Source organism: Melozone crissalis, unplaced genomic scaffold (assembly GCF_028551555.1).
Source record: "Melozone crissalis strain CALT ecotype California unplaced genomic scaffold, PUWL_Pcris_2 ptg000036l_1, whole genome shotgun sequence".
Classification (NCBI taxonomy): domain Eukaryota; kingdom Metazoa; phylum Chordata; class Aves; order Passeriformes; family Passerellidae; genus Melozone; species Melozone crissalis.
The window spans coordinates 6266337-6285725 of record NW_026535814.1 but is presented as its reverse complement, the minus strand read 5'-3'; the positions used below and the strand labels follow the sequence as shown (position 1 = coordinate 6285725).

The 19389-nt window shown below is 37.9% G+C and overlaps 1 protein-coding gene across 1 annotated transcript in view; it reads left to right on the top strand.

The window, feature by feature from the left end:
- Positions 1–19079, top strand: part of MAMDC2 (MAM domain containing 2) — a 55395-nt gene extending 36316 nt beyond the window's left edge. Inside the window, exons 7-13 of the mRNA XM_054283236.1 lie at positions 2401–2547; positions 3436–3701; positions 13148–13241; positions 14933–15085; positions 16842–17101; positions 17724–17808; positions 18124–19079. Coding sequence (XP_054139211.1) covers positions 2401–2547; positions 3436–3701; positions 13148–13241; positions 14933–15085; positions 16842–17101; positions 17724–17808; positions 18124–18185 — 1067 coding nt within the window. The 3' untranslated portion in view covers positions 18186–19079. The remainder of the gene's footprint in view (positions 1–2400; positions 2548–3435; positions 3702–13147; positions 13242–14932; positions 15086–16841; positions 17102–17723; positions 17809–18123) is intronic.
- Positions 19080–19389: the final 310 nt, after the last annotated feature.

Genomic DNA, 19389 nt, shown 5'->3' with positions numbered 1-19389 from the left:
TTAATGCTTCCTTTCCAAAGACCTTGCCTCAGGGTTCTGCAGCTGGAGTGCTGGACTGAGTGCTGTATTTGCATCACTACTGGTTTTAAGAAATTACCACTTGCAGGCTTGTCACAGAAGGAGAGGGTGGATTTTCCCAGGTGTGATGGTATGAGGAAGAAAATGCCCTGGGCTTTTCATTAATGCCAGTGTAGGCATTCTTCACGCCACATGCCCTGAGGTGTTCTACAGAGCCAAAACATGAGCTTTGCCTCCCTGTCTTCACTCCTCCAGGAGGTATTGCTCATCTCAGGCAGGGCGTGTCTGTCGAGTATTTGTTAGGTTTTCACAGCAACAGACACCACCTGAATCCCTGTGACCTCTGATGCAGAGGCACTTGGCACAAAGGACATTGGCATTTGTGAGTGCAGCCTCTTAAGTAGCTGGTTGCTGCCATTTTACTCTGGCGCTAAAAGATAGTCAAAAGTAGATGCCATCTTTTCCTTTGGTCAGAAGTTTGAATTTTTTGGCAAATTCTCTAAAGTGATCAATGAAAGAAGGGCTGGTTTTTTCCCTTTTTATCTCAGAGTATCTGCTAGCTCTGCCTCCACTGCTGAAGTATCACTGCTGAAGCAGGCAGGTGCCAGATACATTAATCATTACTAATCCATATCTCATGGCTGGGTAAATCCATTGTTTCATTATTTCCTCAATAACTTTTTGGTATTTGCTTTATTTTGTAACAAAAATCCTAAGCTATGCTCGCAATTTTCACAGGGTTGGAGCTGCTCATCTGTTTTTTCCATTTTAATTTTCAGACAACTTATATCTGTTGAGAAATGGGATAAATTTTATAGCATTTTCTGCCTCAATGGTTGAAATTCAGATCTAATCTGAATGGATCAGAATCTGTTCTGAATATGATAGGTTCAACTAGAACTCCACCTACTAACTTTGATTTTGAAGGTTTGTTTTGTGGTAGTTTTGGGATTTTTGTTTGAGAAATGAAAGTAAATTATTTGCTTTATAATCTTTTACATACAACATATACAACATATACTGTTTGATCCTTCAGACTTATCAATTATTGTCATCTTCAGTTCTTCTGAGTAGAAATGTTAGAAAGCAAGAGCTCTCGATTCTCCTTGTATTTGGCCATAGTAGTATATATAACAGCACTACATTTTTTCTTTATTTTTTTCTAGAAGTTTTGTTCAACAAAAGTCTTGATGTTAGCCAAATGGAGGAAAAGGTACCAGAGTACTTGCTCAGCAAAGGCTGAGTCAGAATATGGGTTTAATGTCACAGGGAAGTGCTCCCCCTGCCTTTTCTTTAAGTAGGAAAGCAGAGGTGGGAGGCCATGGCTGCAGAAAGAGTTAAGACACATAGGAGGGCTTAGATTTGGCCTATCTGAGACTCCAAAGGCCTCAGGCATCACTCCAAAGCAACAATTTTTGTTCTCCTAAAGCTGATAGCCTGTGTACCTGCCACTGGTGTAAAAGCTCTCTTCATCTCCATGAAGAAAGGTCATATGTGCTGCTGTAGAGTGATGTACACAATGTCCTGTGTCTGGGCTCCTGGCAAAGCCAAAATTTGCAGGATAGCTTTGAGTTCTGCCTCTTCTTCCCTAAGCACCTTCTATAAGCACCTTCACCTCACCTATGGTGAGGCCTTTGAAGAAGTAGAAATGTTTTACTTACTAGCATGGCCCATATAGTATTTTTTCAGATTGAGGCAAGTTCTGACCCATGAATTCCATACTGCAGGTCTAGAGAGAGCCATCTGCAGGGCTGGGCGGGTCTTAGCTTTGCTTTTAATGAACTTTACTATAAATGGTTCAGCTTTCTTCTCTGCAGTATTAGCACTGTGTGAGGCGAGCTCCGGAGCAAAGTTGCCATGAGGTGGTACAGGAACTAAAAACTGTTTTGCTTATCTACTTCCAGCATGCACATGCACACACGTAACTATACAAAAGATTTTTAATAAATGCTCTTTAAAAAAATACTAAATGTTGATGTTCAGTGCACACACAGGCACATGGACACACTCATTTTTTCTGAATAATCTTTTGAATGAAGAAGCAGATAAAAACAAATGGTCTGAATGTCTTTGTGAATTACTTATCCTGGAGGAATAATCTGGTCTTAGTATCTGGAGCTCATTTGTGTTTTAGGGGGGCTATGAAGCAAAGTTTCTCCTGGCTGCAGCAAAAAGTATAAGAAGATAAGACCAACTTGCAATAGAAATTTGATAGTTTGATTTCATCATGGCTGTGCACTATATGTGTAACATCTTTGCACATGCTTATCGTCGGTAAAGAAAAGCAAGATGAAGCAAAGTATGCTCTGGCATCCTTCTGCATCAAACCTATGTTTATCACACTGTACTCATCCTAACAGAACATATGCATCTTTCTTTTAGGAGCTCCTTTCAATCCTGCCAATGCAGGCTGCAATTTTGAGGAAGATCTGTGTAATTTCTACCAAGATCACAAAGATGGCCCAGGATGGAGCAGAGTGAAAGTGAAGCGCAATGTGTATAGAGCAGGAGATCACACTACTGGATTCGGTGAATCAAAACTGCTTTCTCCTAGAAGAGTCAAACTATATATAAGTGTTGTATAAAAGGTTAAGGTTAACCTATTGTATCATTGTTCACTTTGTTAAGTCATATCACTGCCACAATGATTACCTTGTCTCAGTGCAACTCTCTGCCATTAAAGATCAGCGCTTACAGCTTGGTCCTGTCTGGAGCTCCAGCTGTGCTTCCCCATGTGTAGAGGAGGAAGGTCACCTATTGAATAGTCAGGCAGGACCACAAATCAGAGTATCTTCACTGTAGTGCTCTCTAGTTGCTGGAGGGATGAATCCAAAAAAATATGGAAGTAAATGTAATAATAGGTTAATGCATTTTTTTTTAGAGAGCAGAAGTGGTCATTTAGCTCTTCTAGGCTTAGAATAGTTGGCTTTTTTAAGGGAGAACATTAATATTGTGTAGTGAAACCACATGATGAAAAGACTGTTAATAAATTCTGAAATTCAGACATCTCTTTGAGTAGAGTATTCATGGTTATTAATCATATGCACTAAGGTCTCAGTTCTTTATACTTGGTGCAGGGAGTAATAGGCCTTGTACCCCACCCTCCTTTTTTTTTTGTCTCACAGTGCTAATCCTGAAAAGGCTAGTTTTCCAGTGAGGCCAGCAACCCAGGGAATTTTTCAATATAAATTTGATAAGTGCTTATTTCTGGTAACTTAGCCATGTGCTAGTTTAGCTAGAAGCAGACAGGATGCTTTTGGAAAAAAATTGTTATTTCCTGTCAGAGTGTGATAATCTATTTCTTGCCAGTTGGAACTGTTTTTATAACCCAAGTCTGATGCAATAACAGAAGCTGCTTTAATAGCAAATCAGCTGTATTAATACCATATTAAATACAATAATTATGCTGTCTTGCAGGCTATTATTTGTTGGCAAACACAAAGTTTACATCACAGCCTGGATACATTGGACGTCTGTATGGCCCGACCCTGCCAGGAAACCTGCAGTTTTGTCTGCGTTTTTATTATGCCTTATATGGGTTTTTCAAGATGAGTGGCACTCTTGCAGTTTATATTTTTGAGGAGAATCATGTTGTTCAAGAGAAAATCTGGTCTGTCTTGGACTCTCCAAAGGGAGTTTGGACTCAAGCTGAAATCTCCTTCAAAAAGCCTATGCCTTGCAAGGTAAGACTCTTAAAATCTTCCAAATTCTGAGACGAGATTTTCCTTGCCTTCTCAGAGTTCTTTGTTATAGGATTAATCCTAAGTGAGCTATACCTGCAAAGTGAATTAGCTGGAGATTTCACCAGAGGAGGTCTACCAAAAGCCATTTGAGTCTTAGTTTCTTAGCATGCTCCACATCCTCTCATTTTCGTTTGCTTGTTTCCTATGTGAGTCATATCATCGTTGCACTCAGTTGCAGATTTTAATTAATCTAAAAAGTACTGGTAAGTTCTGGTCAAAATGGGGATCTGTTCCTTCCCTAAACTCAACTGCTGGGTTACAGTATGAAACTAGAAGTCAGTGTAAATGAGAGCAATGGACTTGAAGAATTAGCAATGTCTCCTTGGAGAGGTCATTACATTATCTCAGCACATTAATAACACATTGGTACTTGACATCACCTCCTGAATAAGTCCTTAAGCGATTGTAATTCCTTATCTCCACTCTTTTTTCAAAGACTGACTTTTACACAGATTTCTATAAGTGCTACTTCTGTATTTATCCTGATTTCTGTAACAGATTTTCACTATCAGTGAATCATCTACAGAGAACCAGATGGATCACTACATGTTGGCCAGAATGTGACAATATGTTGAACATTTGAATGGAAACTTGTCTTGCAACTCTCAGTATTCCTAAATTAAAGACAAACATAAATATTTTCTCCACTAAAAATTAGTTTTTGAAATAACAGCAGTTACTGACCATAAAGGTCAAAAACCAGCTGCCTAACTGTGTTTACACGCAAATTTACATTTAAAATTTCAGTCCTAGTTTGGGGAAGTGTTTTATGTCAGACACCTGATATCTTAAAGTTTCAATGGGTTTTTTATGTACTTTATCCATAAAACATAACAGAATTTGCAATTCCCTTTCAAGTGTTAGAGAGTAAAAAAAGAATTTTATTAGTGCCCAGCAAGTGCATACTAGAAAAGTTTCTCATAGTATCATCCCAAGATACTTGTAGAGAAGTTAAAATGACAAGCTTATAATTTACTTTTGTCATCTCCTGTTTAGTATTTCTTTATTACTTCTGGAAGGGTTTAGTAGCATAATCAACTGCATGAGTAGTGGTGACATCTGAGCATGACTGTTAGAACTGGTTGACAGTCTTGGAGGTGGCGTGTTTTTAGCATCAGACATATACATGGAAATTCTTTTCCAGCATGAATTTGTGAAGAGCAATTTTTGTTTTCCTAGAAGTCAGGATATGTAAAACAGTTGTGAGGAAGCTTGCCTCCCTGCTTCTGAGTATGGAGATGTGTAGGAGGGGGAGAAAAACTATGTTCTGCAGAATGGTTTATTGGCCTCTGTCAATTTTTAAAAAACTTCTCTGGAGGCTTCAGGTCTTGTGAAGGTCTTCCTTCCCATGGAAACAAGTTGCAAAAGGTTTCTGTTGAGGAGGCATTCCTCAAATATCACAAAATATTGGGAGATTTATTTGGCTTTACATAAGTCAGCATGTGTTTAGCAAACCATAATTTAGGCACCCCTTAGCTAAATAACTGTATTTGACAGGGGGTTAAGTTCATAAGGTTTTCCTTAGATAAACAGAACAAAATGGGTGAAGTTCTGAAACATATTAAATGGAAAAGTACATCAAGGTGTATTACAGATGGGAAGGTAGCATAAAAAATACAAATATTGCCAAAGTTTAAGCATGTCTGCTTAAGGCAGAGGGTGAAAACCTGGTGTAGTTACAGACTGTCTGCCCATAATATTTAGAAGTAGGCTCAAATGCAGTTGCACAGTGAATTTGATTCTGACTTTTCCTTGCAATCTCATGTCCAGCTCTTCAGCCTTAATACTTTTAAAAGTCTTTTCATGCTTTATTTTGTTTGTTTCTTCTTTTCCAAGGCAACAGAAGGAAACAAAGTATTACTGTGTGGTACTGTGTAAACACTCAGGTTAGTTATCTGTGAAGATGTGTCTGCCTAGTGGTGAAATAGCTGGCAAAAACCACGCTACACATTTCAGTGTGGGGCAGCCCTGGAGGTGTACCAGAGCATGTTTTGGCTGGTAGAAAGGAGTGGTAGGAACCAGCAAGTTAGGGACTACGCTTCTGTCTCTGGAGGGAGACAGTGCTGAGAGACATGACAGAAGCTTGACCTCTTTTGTCCTGTCTCCTGCAATCCGCCCTTATGTCTCTTGTATCCTCACTGAGGCATCTTCGTTTTATCTAACCTGTCCCATAGGCAATGAATCACCCCTCTGCCCCCCACCCTAGTCCTCATCTTACTCTCAGCTCTGGACAATCCAATTTTTTTTTCCCTGTAATATTATTCATGTTCCATTCTGTTTGCCCTGCTTGTCCCATTTCTTACAAATTTTAGTTTCTCAAAAACTAATGACTTGACAGAAAAGATAGCACTGCCATAAAGTTCAGACTCTTGACACTTTTCTGCTTCTACTCCAAAGCCTTGGAGTGCTCAAGCTTTTCACAGAATTTTTTTGTTTAATAGGGGCAAAATAAGCCCTTTTTCCTAGCCTTGTTCTCGGAAATGATGGAACTGTTTTGAATTAAATCTTCCAAAATAAGGCTGTACCAAGGACCTAGCATGGAAAATCTGAGCTGAGATCATTGTGTCTTGGCAATGTTATAGACAAGTGAAAAACAGTCCTTCAGTGGAGAGAGATGGTCTCAAAATAAGATAGGGCTGCCACCTTTCCTCTAATACAGACGTAGTGACTGATGAGCCTATTTTATTTTTTCCTGAGATGTATCATATGTAGACTTGGATGGTAAGAAGTTGTACAGTAGTTTGGCTGAGCATCTTCTTGGTTACCAGGAGCCACTTTTGGATCAGGTCAGCCCATGTGGAAACAGTAAAGAGTCTCCTGGCACTTCCTTAACAGCCAGTCAAGTCAATGATAATGTGTCCTGAAGGTCAAAATTATTTTTTCAGCCAGAAAACAATTGCTATAAAATAACCAATTACTCACATCCTTCATCTTTTTTCTCCTACAAATACTACTCCCAAAGCTTTGAAAAATATATGAAATCCATCTGATACATTTTAATTTTGATAGCATATTTGTTTGCATCAGGACAATAAAAAGATGCAGATTTTCAGTTCTTGGTTTCTGTAACGGTTTTTGCAAGTTCTTTTTGAATTAGCTAACTGCAGTCTGGCACAAGTTGATGGCTTGAGTTCTGTGAGCAGGAAATATGAAGCTGGCCAGCTGGCTTTAATATGACATTTTGAAAATAAAATGTTTTAAAGGCTAGGCAGGTATGATCCAGCTAAGCAAGTCATAAATGTCTATACCTGCATACATATATGTGTGTTTGTGTGCATATATATTTATATTTATATATAGGTGTGTGTGTGTGCACATACTGTAAATACACATGCTGATAATGCTAGTGAAAAGGCAGGGAATTTAAAATCCTGATTTTCTAATTTGTACTTGCAGCACTGTCTCATTATATTGATTTATACTGTACCCAGGAAATCAGTGTGAGAAGAAAGAAATACAAAAAAAATTTCTAATGTTTTTTGACATCACTTAAATCCTTCATGGTTTATTGTATAAGCCTCTTTAAGGGCAGCATGAAAACCTAAATCTGAATTATATAGATTATTTTCAGTTGATAGAATGTACTGAAATTGATCTTCCATGCTAATACATGTCAGGAAAATGTAGGAGCTAACTGGAAGAAAATTTGACATGTCATTTACATCCTTGAGAAGCTCACATGAACTGTGAAGCAAGAATCTACATTTTAATATTTTTTGTGTGTGTGTGTGCGCACGCGTGCGTGCACGCATGTGTGCATGTGTATGTGGGTAAACACCAGCATGGAAAAATATTTTTCTTATGCAGCTTCACAACGAAGTCCAAGTACCTAGATTAAAATGAAGGTTTGAGTTCAGTTGGGTCTGCTTTTATCAAATCTGCTCATTTTTGCTAGATTTGGGTTACCATTCTGAAGCTCAGGTTTTGAAAGCAAACATCTTGTGGTTTTTATCCATCATGCAAGCTTTTGCAATATTACCTGGTAAAATAGTGCTTGAACCTCCCAAAGAGTTCAAAATCAAATCCTCAGAAAGGTAATTGGCATAACAGTCTATCCTACTACCCTATCTAGCTGTGGCTGCATTTTTATTTTTTCATTGCTTAAGTATTCTCTTACTCCTCTTTGACGGTTTTTTCCTCACTCTCTTTACTTGAGTTTATCTGCTTGCTTTCTCTTATCCTCCGCAAGTAATTTTAGTTGCAATTGTGAGAAAGGAAAATCAAGTGACTCTGTGTTGCACTTGAATATTTACATGTTTTAAAACAAAGAGAAGAGAAGACTTTCTCAGAACAATAGTGAGAAACTTTCCTGCAAGATGCTGTGGAGGCCAATAGTAGACATATATTTAAAAAAATATTTTAAAAAATAATGGAAAATGGACCTCACAGTGACTGTAACCACAGTGGTCCAGTCGTGACCTCCAGTTCAGTAAGTTCTTCAGCTTTTTTTGGGTCGGACATAATATAAAAGCTTTAGTGCTGGTTTGTTTCTTGTACTGTTTTCCCTAAATATCTATTATCACCCTGCTGCCTTCCTGGTACTTGATCGGAGTATCTTTGGACCTTTCTTCTCACATCATCACCATGGTGATGCTCAATGTTAAATTATTCTTGCATTTATTTCTCTTTGCTGGCAAGAAATCTGTATTTCCTGCTTGTCCACTCAAGTCACAGGTAAATGACTAAACTAATCTTGGATAAACAAAAACCTAGATCTCTGTGATCAAGTCACTAGTGTAAAAAACACAGTTCTCTAGTCCTCCTCCTCCTCCTCCTCCTCCCCCCTCCTGTTCCAACAAAACCTTTATTGGTCTTCCCACAATAAGGTATGCACCCTAAAGAGGCTGGAATTAGCTGCAGTTTTATAGAACAGTCCTGTCATTCCTTCCCTTACCTTTTAAAATGAAAAACTTCTTGAAGGACAGTCACCAGAAATGCCTAAAATAAGAATGGTAGAGTTAGTTTGGGAACAGTAGGATAGTGCTGCTAAGTGGGAACCTCAGTTCCTGTGGTGCTTAATACGTGGTTATGGAAACAGCGTACTGGAAACTGAAAAAAGTTACTTAGGTTAGGAAGCAGTGCCTAAATGCCTTGCATCTTCTTACTTGCTAAGCAAGGTGATATGTTGCATGAAATATTACACATCTCCTTTTGGAATCTCCAATCCTTAATGGTCAGGAAACTGTTTAATGGGAATGAGGATAGAGCCCTTACAGTAGATTTGTGGAAATCTGTGAGGGTGGTCAGGGACAGATGACAATATCAGTGTCCTGTGTATATTTGTGTGCCGGCAGTGTTCTCTACTGTGCAATCCAGCAAGAGGAGATGTAGGATAAACAGCCTGTGGCACTAGGTTGTTTTGTTAGCTTTATGTTTCTCTTTCATTGTTTGTTTCTGCCCTTGGACAAGAAAGGTTTTCAAAAATACTTGTTCAACTGTCGCAAGCTTATTACCAATGTTATCCAATTATTTACGTAGAAGCTTTCATATTACATTATTTTTCCAATAGAAGCCAATTGTATTTACATGGCAAGAAACTGAACTTGCCTGGCAAGTGTCATTTTAAATCAATCTGTTTTAAATGACAGAAGCTCGCAGATGTTCTAATTTTGGCTTACTTGAATTCTTGATAAATGCCTTTCTGACTGTTTAGGCCAAAGAAATACAAGCCACTTAAAATCTAGTTTTATTTAAGCTAGCTATGAGTAATTTGGTCTACACTTAAAACATCTGTATTGAAAATCCCTGAGACAGTCAAAATGGTTTTCCCATCCCCTGTGTGGCCAGTCCTTGGCTTACATGCTTATATGTAAGCTCTTTATTTGCATAACTGACTGAAAAGTCAGGCTCCCTGTCTTGTGTGAAAACATCTTGACTGCTTATTCCTGTCAGGTCACACTTTTGTTTCTAGTATTCCAATTATTTTTTTATTTTGTAATACTTGTGTCACTGTGAAGAAGTTAAAACAGTAGCTTCTCAGAAAAAAACCCATGTGAGACTCCACTATAACTGTTCTTCTTCTTTAGGAAATTGAACTTTGAATGTGTCTAAGTGACAGACTGAGTTTTGTGTCTACACAGATTTACAGTGTGTCATTTAAACTAGGAATATTCATTAGGATGGAAAAAATAAATTACCTTGCTGCAGAGGCATAGGTTGCTTTTAAGTCACCAGTTTGGACTATTTGCATATTTTTCTTCTGTTTGGCTGATCTGGCTCTCTAATTGAGCAAGATGTATATGTTCTGGGATAAACAAGGAGGAAAGAAAACACACAGAACATATAGGGATCCAAGGGAACATATAGGCATCTTCTTTTCTCCTGTTCTCAGTCCAGCTCCCACCAAACCTTCTATGGCAAGCTTCCCACTATCCCTCCTTACACTGAAGGTACCTTACTGCATGTCCTCCTATTACTTCTCCTCTAAAAGCAGATTAACTTTATAAGCGTGTGAGCTTTAATTCCTTTAGCTGAGTGCTAAAGATGAGAAGTCCCTTCTACCTCACCCAGTATCTGCAGCACAGCCCAATGTGGTGTCTTAGCAGAAGCTTGCTCAACCGGCCGTTTTCATCTGGCATTGCTCATACCTCATATCATCCAGGATAAGTGCTAAGAAAGGATTATTGATATTTTGAGACTGAAGGCCAGGACCATTGATTAGGCACTGCAAGATAAACAAACCAGCTTCTAAGCTGGGGCAATGGTTTGGAAGGAAACTGACTCCCCAGCCATGTCCTGTTATTGGAACAAAAAGAAACATGACAGATATGTTTTATTTTTCAGTAACACGGGCAACAACTGCCTTCACTGGATAGTGTTTTTAATTTAGCGTCCAAAATAGTATGAGAGTCCAGGAATCTCTGTTACCTAGCTTGAAACAATCAGTATGTTGTTCATCTGCCATGCCTTATGACAAAAAAAGCTCAGCACAAAGAATCCCCTATTGTCTTCTCCAAGGCATGAGATAAAGTCATAAGGTTTTATTTTGGAAAAATTGACCAAGCAAATATTTTAATTCAAAACAAGAACAAATGCAAAGCAACTTGAGATTAGTTCTATTGAGACTGCAAGAAGGATTCAGAGATCTGACTTAGTGTGAAAATTAGTAGTTTTGTAAATCTAAGTTGATACAATTTTGGTAGGTAAAGTTCAAATACTCAAATATTTTGCTTTATGACAGAAAAGTATATTTAAAACAGAAGAAGAGTGAATAAATTTGACCTGTGAATAAAAATGTTCTAGTCCATTGCTTAAAATTAAATCAAGAATGTAACAACAAAATAAATTGAGGGGACTGTAACAATTTCAGTAGATTTGCTATAGCCAGTACTGAAAACTCTGCACTCACAAGTACATGCTCCCAAGTAGAAGACTTTGTAATTTCACCCCTGAAATTACAGAGTTTGCTCATGGCAGTGTGTCCCTCAACACCACAAAAATCAAGTGGAAAACTAGTGAAACTTAAGCAACAGATGGCAAAGCTGAACAAGTCACTGAACCAGATCGATCCTTTAGTTGTACAAAGATTACTGGTTCAATGGCCTTTGAGAGACCACAGTTATTGTTGCGATGCTTTTTAAATGGAGGGCTTTCTCCAGGACCCAATGGGTAGTTACACACCTTGTACGGAACAAATTACTGCAATCTAAGAATAAAGAACTTAATCCCGCTCCCAATGAGGTCAGTACTAAAGCATCGCTTAAAACATGACTCCACAGTGTGGAAATGTTATTTCACAAATGGGGACTGACTTCACTCTTACATGCGTGGTTTTCTGAAGATTCATGGATTTAGGGCTATAATATGTCTTTAGTTCATTACAAATGTTCACCAGAATACATTTATTAAAATTTTGGCCAATGGTATTCACCCAATGTCAGTATCTTATTTTATGCTTATTTTATGCTTTTTTCCAAGAGATGCTACTGTTTTTAAGGGATTGCCCCTGTGTCCTGACAATGAATTTATAAAGTATGAAAAAATTTTTGTCCTGTTAAACCTTGAGGCTAAGATACAGTTCCACAGTGGGGAGAAAAGAACAAAAAAAGGTGTGAGGTTTAGGCCACCATATGCTGAGCAGTTTTGCATTCTGTGCAGGGGCACTCCTTAACTCCATACCAGTGGTAGTTTACAAGACAGATAATCAATAATAATCCGGCTTGGGAGCACTGAATTGAAGATTTTCAAAAATTGCTCCTCCCTGCACAGCATAATGCATACGCCCTTCCAAGTTTTTGGTGTAGTTCCTGTTATTATAAGAAAATGAGTCAATAAATACTACATAGCAAAACAAACTGGCAAAATACCATGTAAGTACCATACTGAAAGTGTTACCAAGGCTACTAGAAGAGAACGTACTAAATAATGCTCTAACAACTTTTGAATGCCGTTTTGTACCCATGTGAAACTTGTCAGTCAGCATTTAACCTCAAATATGCAACTGAGGTGTTGTCCAGAAGATTAAACAGTTAGAAGTGACAGTAATCCATCTGCAATCACTAGAATAGAACTCAACACAAAGGAATTGTTTTGAAAAACTCCTCCTGAATTATGGTCATAACCCCAGTGGTCAGACAGATGGTTTGGTGTAGTTAGGACAAGAAAACCGCCAGCAGTGTTTTCATAAAATAAATCCTAATGTGTCTACCGTAATTCAAAGAAATCTGTGTCAATTTTGGCAGAAGGGCAACTGAGAGTCTTAGAGGTTCCTTTACATTTTATTTTACTATCTCATGAGTGACTTGTATTTTCCATGGCAGAATTAATGTTTACTCAAATCAATGATCTTGGATGCTTTCATTAACCTCCACAAACTCAGATGAGCACTGTGAATCATGCATAACATTTCAAGTCTCCTGCGCTACGATGTCATGGCACTGAGTCATTTATGAATAATCCCATTGTGTGCAGTAGTTTGAGTTCCTCTCTATTATTCTTTGTATTTTGCCACAGCCTTTTTTGTCCATCACTCCACATTACTCCTTCAAATTTATTTTTCCATGGTTAAAACCTCCTAGTTTTCAGGATAAGATAGCTGAAGATATTTGAGCTGTTCATGTTGGGTGTTGGGCAAGAAAAAAACACAGCCTCAGTGAGTCATGTTTTCTCAGAGACAAAAAAATACTCTAGTAAAGTGGGAATTACATAGAGATATACATAATTTGCCTACAAAAGTGAGAAAATATTTTCTTTACATTGAAAACATACATTTAGTCCCCACTAGAATTGATATTTCAGTCATTGGCAGAATGTGCCAAGGCAAAGTGCATCCATTATTCCTGTTCTGTAGATTTTAAAATTATCTGTGCATTTGGAAAAAACACTTAACATTTCAGACTCTTAACAGTGCCAGGTTTTATACATGACACTTCCTTCCTGTATCACAGGTTGTCTTTGTTAGCTGGTGTAAAAGCTTCTGGGACTGTGGACTTGTGGCACTGGATGATGTATCATTGAGCCTGGGAAGCTGCCAGGCTGCTGGTAAGACCATGTGTATTTGTCATCCAACAGCTGCTATCCTTTTCAGAAGAGTTCATACACCTTCATTTTCCAAGCCTGTCCTACAGCTGACTTCATCCTGTTGTGGTTTCTTGTCTTTTCTTTTTTTTTTTTTTCCCCCAATAAGTATTGCATAAATCCTATTTTTGCAAAGTAGCAAACATCCAGCAAGGACCAGTTTTTGCTCACAGGGGTACCAGCTAACTCCTAATCAATTTCAGTGACTCCAGAGCAGTTGCATATAGGTGAAAGGTCCTTTGAGGGCATTAAAATAAACTCACAGTTCAACTGAGTGAAAAGTAGTTTTCAAATGGTCCTTAAGAAGCCAGGAATGAACTCTGTGTTTTTCAAAACACAGCGTAATTTTTTTTTTTAGGCAAGAAATATAGTTGTGCAAGGTCAAGGCACAGCCTCACCTGAGCTGCAGTTCTTTGATGAAGACATAGAAAAGCAGTCCAAGACTCCCACTGTAGTGAGAGAAACTGAATGGTTTTCAGCAAAATTTTACCCTCTGACATGCACAGGCCAACCTCTCTGAACTCACCAAACTTCCCCTTTTGTGGCTTTGTGAGGTTTGACAATACAAAATTGTATCCTGATTTTTAAAAAAGTTCTCATGAGGCAGGCACAATCTACAATCCCGTTCCTCTTTGGAATAAAGCCATGCCTTTGCAATGATCCTAATAGCTTTTTAATGACCTATCTTGATTGGATTTTATGCATTCAGGCTAAAAAACAGAGAGAAGTCACATGTACAAAACAAGATGCCATTTTTCCAAACTATTTCCAACAGTTGTCTTGCTGTAATTTTTAAGTAATTGGAAAAGGAACCAAAGCTGCAGAACTGGTATCTGGGTGTAGAGTCATGCCATGGCTTGTCTCTGATGGCAGCAAAATAAATGCCTGAAAAATGCCCCAGAGGTATCAAGGCTTCCTCCTCTTCAAAAGGTGTAGGCAGCTCAAAATGTTTCCTTCTGAATGACAAATTAGGATTACCTGACAGAAGCTTCTTGGCATGCACCTGAATTATATCACCTTTTGTATGATCTAATAGAATTGAAATAATGAAAATACTCCAGTAATTGCAGCTCTGTGGTATGTTGTAGGCTGCAGTAGAGTCTGGTGCCAAAGGAACAGAGGACAACTAAATGTGGCAGTGATTTCAGTTCACAGAAACTCCAGTCTTTGACAATGCTCATTTATTATGCATGTTATACATGCTGGGACTTATTAACCTGCTTGGGGTGCCAAAACAGTGAAGAAAATTACACTGGTAATTCTATAACAGTTATAGAATCATAGAATTGCTAAGGTTAGAAAAGACCTCTCAGACCATTGAATCCAACCATTAAAACCAAAAGATCTCATAACATCATCTAGTCCAAAACACTATTGTGAAGACTAATAAACTGTTTTAAAGAATCCTAGGACTAGTGAATCCTAGTTACTGAGCTAGACTAGGGCACAGATTTCCCCAAAGATGTGAAGAGATTTAAATTAAATTTTATACAACAGTTTGAAGGTAGCTCGTATAAGCTTGTAACTATTGTAAGCATTGCCAGGTAGCTGTAATTGATGTCAACAGGTGAGGAAATGCAATACATTACTTGTGCAATCTTTCCATGTATCGGTCGAACGTATTTGAAGTTTTAAACTATATCCTCTCCTTACAGATTTGTTGCTGCCCACTCCTGGAGAATGCACTTTTGAAAAAGATGAGTGTGTGTTTACCCAGAAGAAGAAAGGTCGTGGGAGCTGGCACAGGAAGAGGGGTCCAACTCCCACTTCTTACACTGGACCAAAAGGAGACCACACTACTGGGGTAGGTGAGTTAAATTCCACATTGAACTTTCAGAACAGAGTTTGGCAGTTAATAAAAAGTATTAATTAAATATTTTAAATTATAACCCAGAAGATAGAGAAAGCTTTTGCTCTTCTATTCAGAAAAGTTACCAATCAAACTAAATAAGCTCATTACACAGGGAACTCATGCGTGGTTTTGAGAATATGACATTTAATCTGAATTATCTCTAGGCCATGTCAATAATTTGATTGTCATGTCCCAAAGTAGCCTTTTCCTTAGGAGATAAAAGAAGAGGATGACTGTCCAGATCTCACAGAAAAAGCTCCTTCCAAACTCCCGGCTTACGTGAATATTCCCTGAAAGTGACTTTAGACCTATTTTCAGTTTACGTGGATCATTAAGTAGTCTGAGAAGTGAGGCTGATAGCTTGACTTTAAAACTGAGAGCCTTTTAAGCCTGGTCTGTGAATGATTATTTCTTAGTTCATTTCTTAACAGCAAGCTGTGCAAGGGGCTGGGATTCTTCTGTATGAACCACTTTGGGTTCAAACTTAGAAGAAAACATGAAGAATAAAAGAGATCCCACAAGCCTTTATCTTGAAAATGTGCTCCACAAGCTCACTAGTGTGCAAGTTCAAGTATTTAGGACTCCCATTAGCATGATGGCACAGAAAACTGCATCACCACCAACCATAGCCTAAAGCATACCCTCAGATGTACCTGCAGCTGTCTCAGAATTCCAATGAATCAACCTCTATCAGAATGCAATTCCTGGTGCAACAGCAGCTGTAGTATATTCTTCCTTTGGATTCTTTTCTGTGGCTACATATTTCAACAGATATAACCAAGTTTTAAGAGTTCAGGCCATGAACTGGTGGAAGGCAAATTCATGCCCCTCATTCCATCACTCAGATATCACCAGCTGGAGCAAACTGAAGTGTGTGAGAAGACTGAGGAGCATCCCCACATCCCATCTGCTGCATAAAGCAACTGTTCTGTTTTGAGATGTACGCTCTGCCGGCAGACAGTGAACTCAGATAATGCAGGAACTCTTCATGCAGTCCCAGTGTTCCCTTTTTGTGGTCTGTCCCTTTACCTGTCTGTCTGTCACCAGAAGTCGTGGGGGTGAGATTGCCTTCAGAGGGAGTGGGAATTCCCAAGGATCAGTTAGACAGGCAGAATGCTGAGAGCAGCAACAGCAGCCAGTGGATAGTTGAGAGTACCTTGTGGTACTCAAGAGTCCTATTTTCTGTGCAAGCCCCTAGTGAAGACATCTCCTCTCAGCAAGGTTGTAGTTTGGTGGTGAGCAGCAGTAAAGAGAGAACATGAAAAGGAACATTATCTACAGCTGTAGATCCATAATTCATGCAGTGTATTGGAGAATTCCCAGGCTGGTTTGTACCAAACCTAGTGCAATCCATTTCCAATACTTTGTTGTTCACTATGCATAGAAGTACCTTCAGTTAAAAATCAAAACCTAAAGCTCATATTACAGCATAATAAAATAACTTGCCTTTTTCTCTAAAGACTGAATCATATTATAAACTTGTTATAAAGACTAGATCTCTTGGCTTTATGAATTCAAACCCAGCGTTATTACAGCACACCATTATTACAGTATCTCAAATATTACAGTTCACAAATGCAGAAATTCTGTGAATCATTAACAAAATAGTTTCAATCATGGGGTTTTCTTTAATATAATGAGTATATTGAGCATAATGAACTTTCCAACGTAATGTATCCTACTTTGCTACTATTTACTTATGTCTTTTAAAGGATACTACATGTATATAGAGGCATCTAACATGGTCTATGGACAGAGAGCATACCTAGTTTCAAGATCACTAAGAGGAACATCTGGAAAACAGTGCCTGACATTTTTCTATCATATGTATGGAGCTGGGACTGGATTATTAAGTGTTTATCTAAAAAAGGAAGGGGATGATGAAGAAATACCTTTGTGGAGGAGGACAGGGGAACAAAGCATCTCATGGCTAAGGGGACTGATAGAATATGAAAGTGATACAAACTACCAGGTAAGAAAAAAAAGCAAGAAGCAGTCAAATTGGAATATTGAAATGAAGTATGTACTAGAATCCAAGTTTTGTATTGTTTAAAAAAATTACAATAAAATGTTTAAATGTAGGTGGCATTGAATGGATACCTGAAGAACATGAAATAATGCAACATTTTACAAATGAAGTTAGGGAGGGATTTATTAAAGACATGAATAAGTGGCAAGTAGGAAAATAGTTATGAATTCAAACATATTTAAATGTATTAAATGCTATTTTAAAGTACTTAAATTTAGATGCTATCATTTTTTATCAGTAGTGGTAGGGCTTTTTCAAGATCATTTGTGTAATTTCTTTTCCTTCAGTTGTCTGTAGCCCTGTCAAGATTTGACACAGCTACTGAGCTGTGATGAAATGGCAGCTTCTTGTAGGATGATCTTTCTAAGGGGGCACCAAGGAGAAGGAATGATGCAAAGCCAGAGGTCTGTCCAAGGAGAGGGGAAAACGAAAGGCAGAGGAAAGGAGAGGGGAAGGGAGAGCAGAGGAGGGGATAAAGGGTATCCCTTGAATAGGTTGCATGGCTATTATTTTTTTCAGTCCTTCCACCATTTGGATTAATGAAAATTTGTATTTCACTTTACAGATTATTTTTGAGGCAATCCGTGGTGTGTCAATAAGAAGTGACACTGCTATTGATGATATTCTGTTCCAGGCAGGACCTTGTTTGGGTAAGTTTCAAGATACTTTGTAAGAGACACCTGAAATTCCCAGTGCTTGTTTGTGGGTGAGTGATGTTTCCCTTGAGTCTCCTTTTGAATTTAGTATCAGGCTGCTGGGTTAGTGCAGAACTTTTACCCTCTAATAGGATGTGAGATCATCCTCAGAATCTCAACTAGTAAACCAGTGGCTGTAAATTTTTTAAAAACCACATGACCATTTAATACCATTTAAATCCAGCATGCCAATTAAATTCTGCAGTAAGTATTCTTATGTATGACAAAAATAAAAATAATTACAGTATTTCTTCATTCTTTGTATTCCAGAAGTGGAAGAAATTCAGTTCTCATCAGGCTATCCAGACAGCTTAAATGAAATTGAGTATTAAATATAGTCTGCTGAAAGGAATGAAGCACATTGAAGACCTGTATGTTAGAAACTGCACGAACTGCCTGTTTTAAAATATGATTTAATTAAATACTGGTCTGGTTTGAATACACACCAATACATAGGAAAAACTTGGAGCACTCATGTTCCTTGCCTTTTCAATGAAATTATTGACTCAGGGCTTGTTAGACCATAATTTTTTGATACTATTTCCTCTTCTGCATGAGGTATCAGTTATTACATAAAGACTTCCCATTTTGCACAGATCATTCATTTTTAATTTTTTTAATGTTTCTGGTATATAAGTAAAAAGAGGAAATTCAAGTTGCACAATTGAAGTCCAATATTGTGTTACCTTAAATCTGCATTCAGTGAATGTTTTGTGTTGGGGATAGAATGGATTTTTGTTAAGAAAATTATAAATGCTTTGAAATAACAAAGAAAATAGTGTTAGCTACTAGTATTATCCTACAGGTTAAGTGCAATTATTCTCAATGACAAATCTCTCTGGGAAACTTAATACTCTGCTGGCAATTTTTTGTGATAGTGTATTATTTTACTATAACAAATATATTTGTCAATAACAAACTCACTTCCAGTGTTCAGTATAATTCAGCATGAGATGCTGGCCTGTGGAATTATATGAAATGAAACACTTTAAAGCCATAGGTTTTCTGGGATGAGAGTCTTGATGTTTTCGGATTTTTTTTTATTAAATAAGTTTGTACACTCACAGAGAATGCACTTACACTTTGCCCAACCACAGATGTCTTGCATTTATATTAATAGGAAATCGAATTCACGTCTTGTTATTTTTTAAGGTTTTATGTATTTGTGTGTAAGGTTTTTTTAAAATTTACTATAACTTCCTAATAAAATGAAAGTTTGAGTATCATCCTATTGCTCTGCTCTATATTTCGTACTAATCAGTGTAAGGGGAAAGAACTGAACCTAATAAAGTAGCCTGAATTCATTATTTTTAACATGAAGAGAATGAAATGTGTGGATCACATTACCTAAGAAGGCCAACAAAAAGTAATCTGAACTGCTGCAGGAAGCTATGTACTGAGTGGTAGAAACTATTCTTACAGCCACCATATCCTGATCCTTTCAGAACAAAGAATATGCTTCTCCTAACAGCCTATAAGGATCAACAGCACCTGGGATGATCTAGGCCCTTGCATCTTTTGTAAATTTTCATTTTG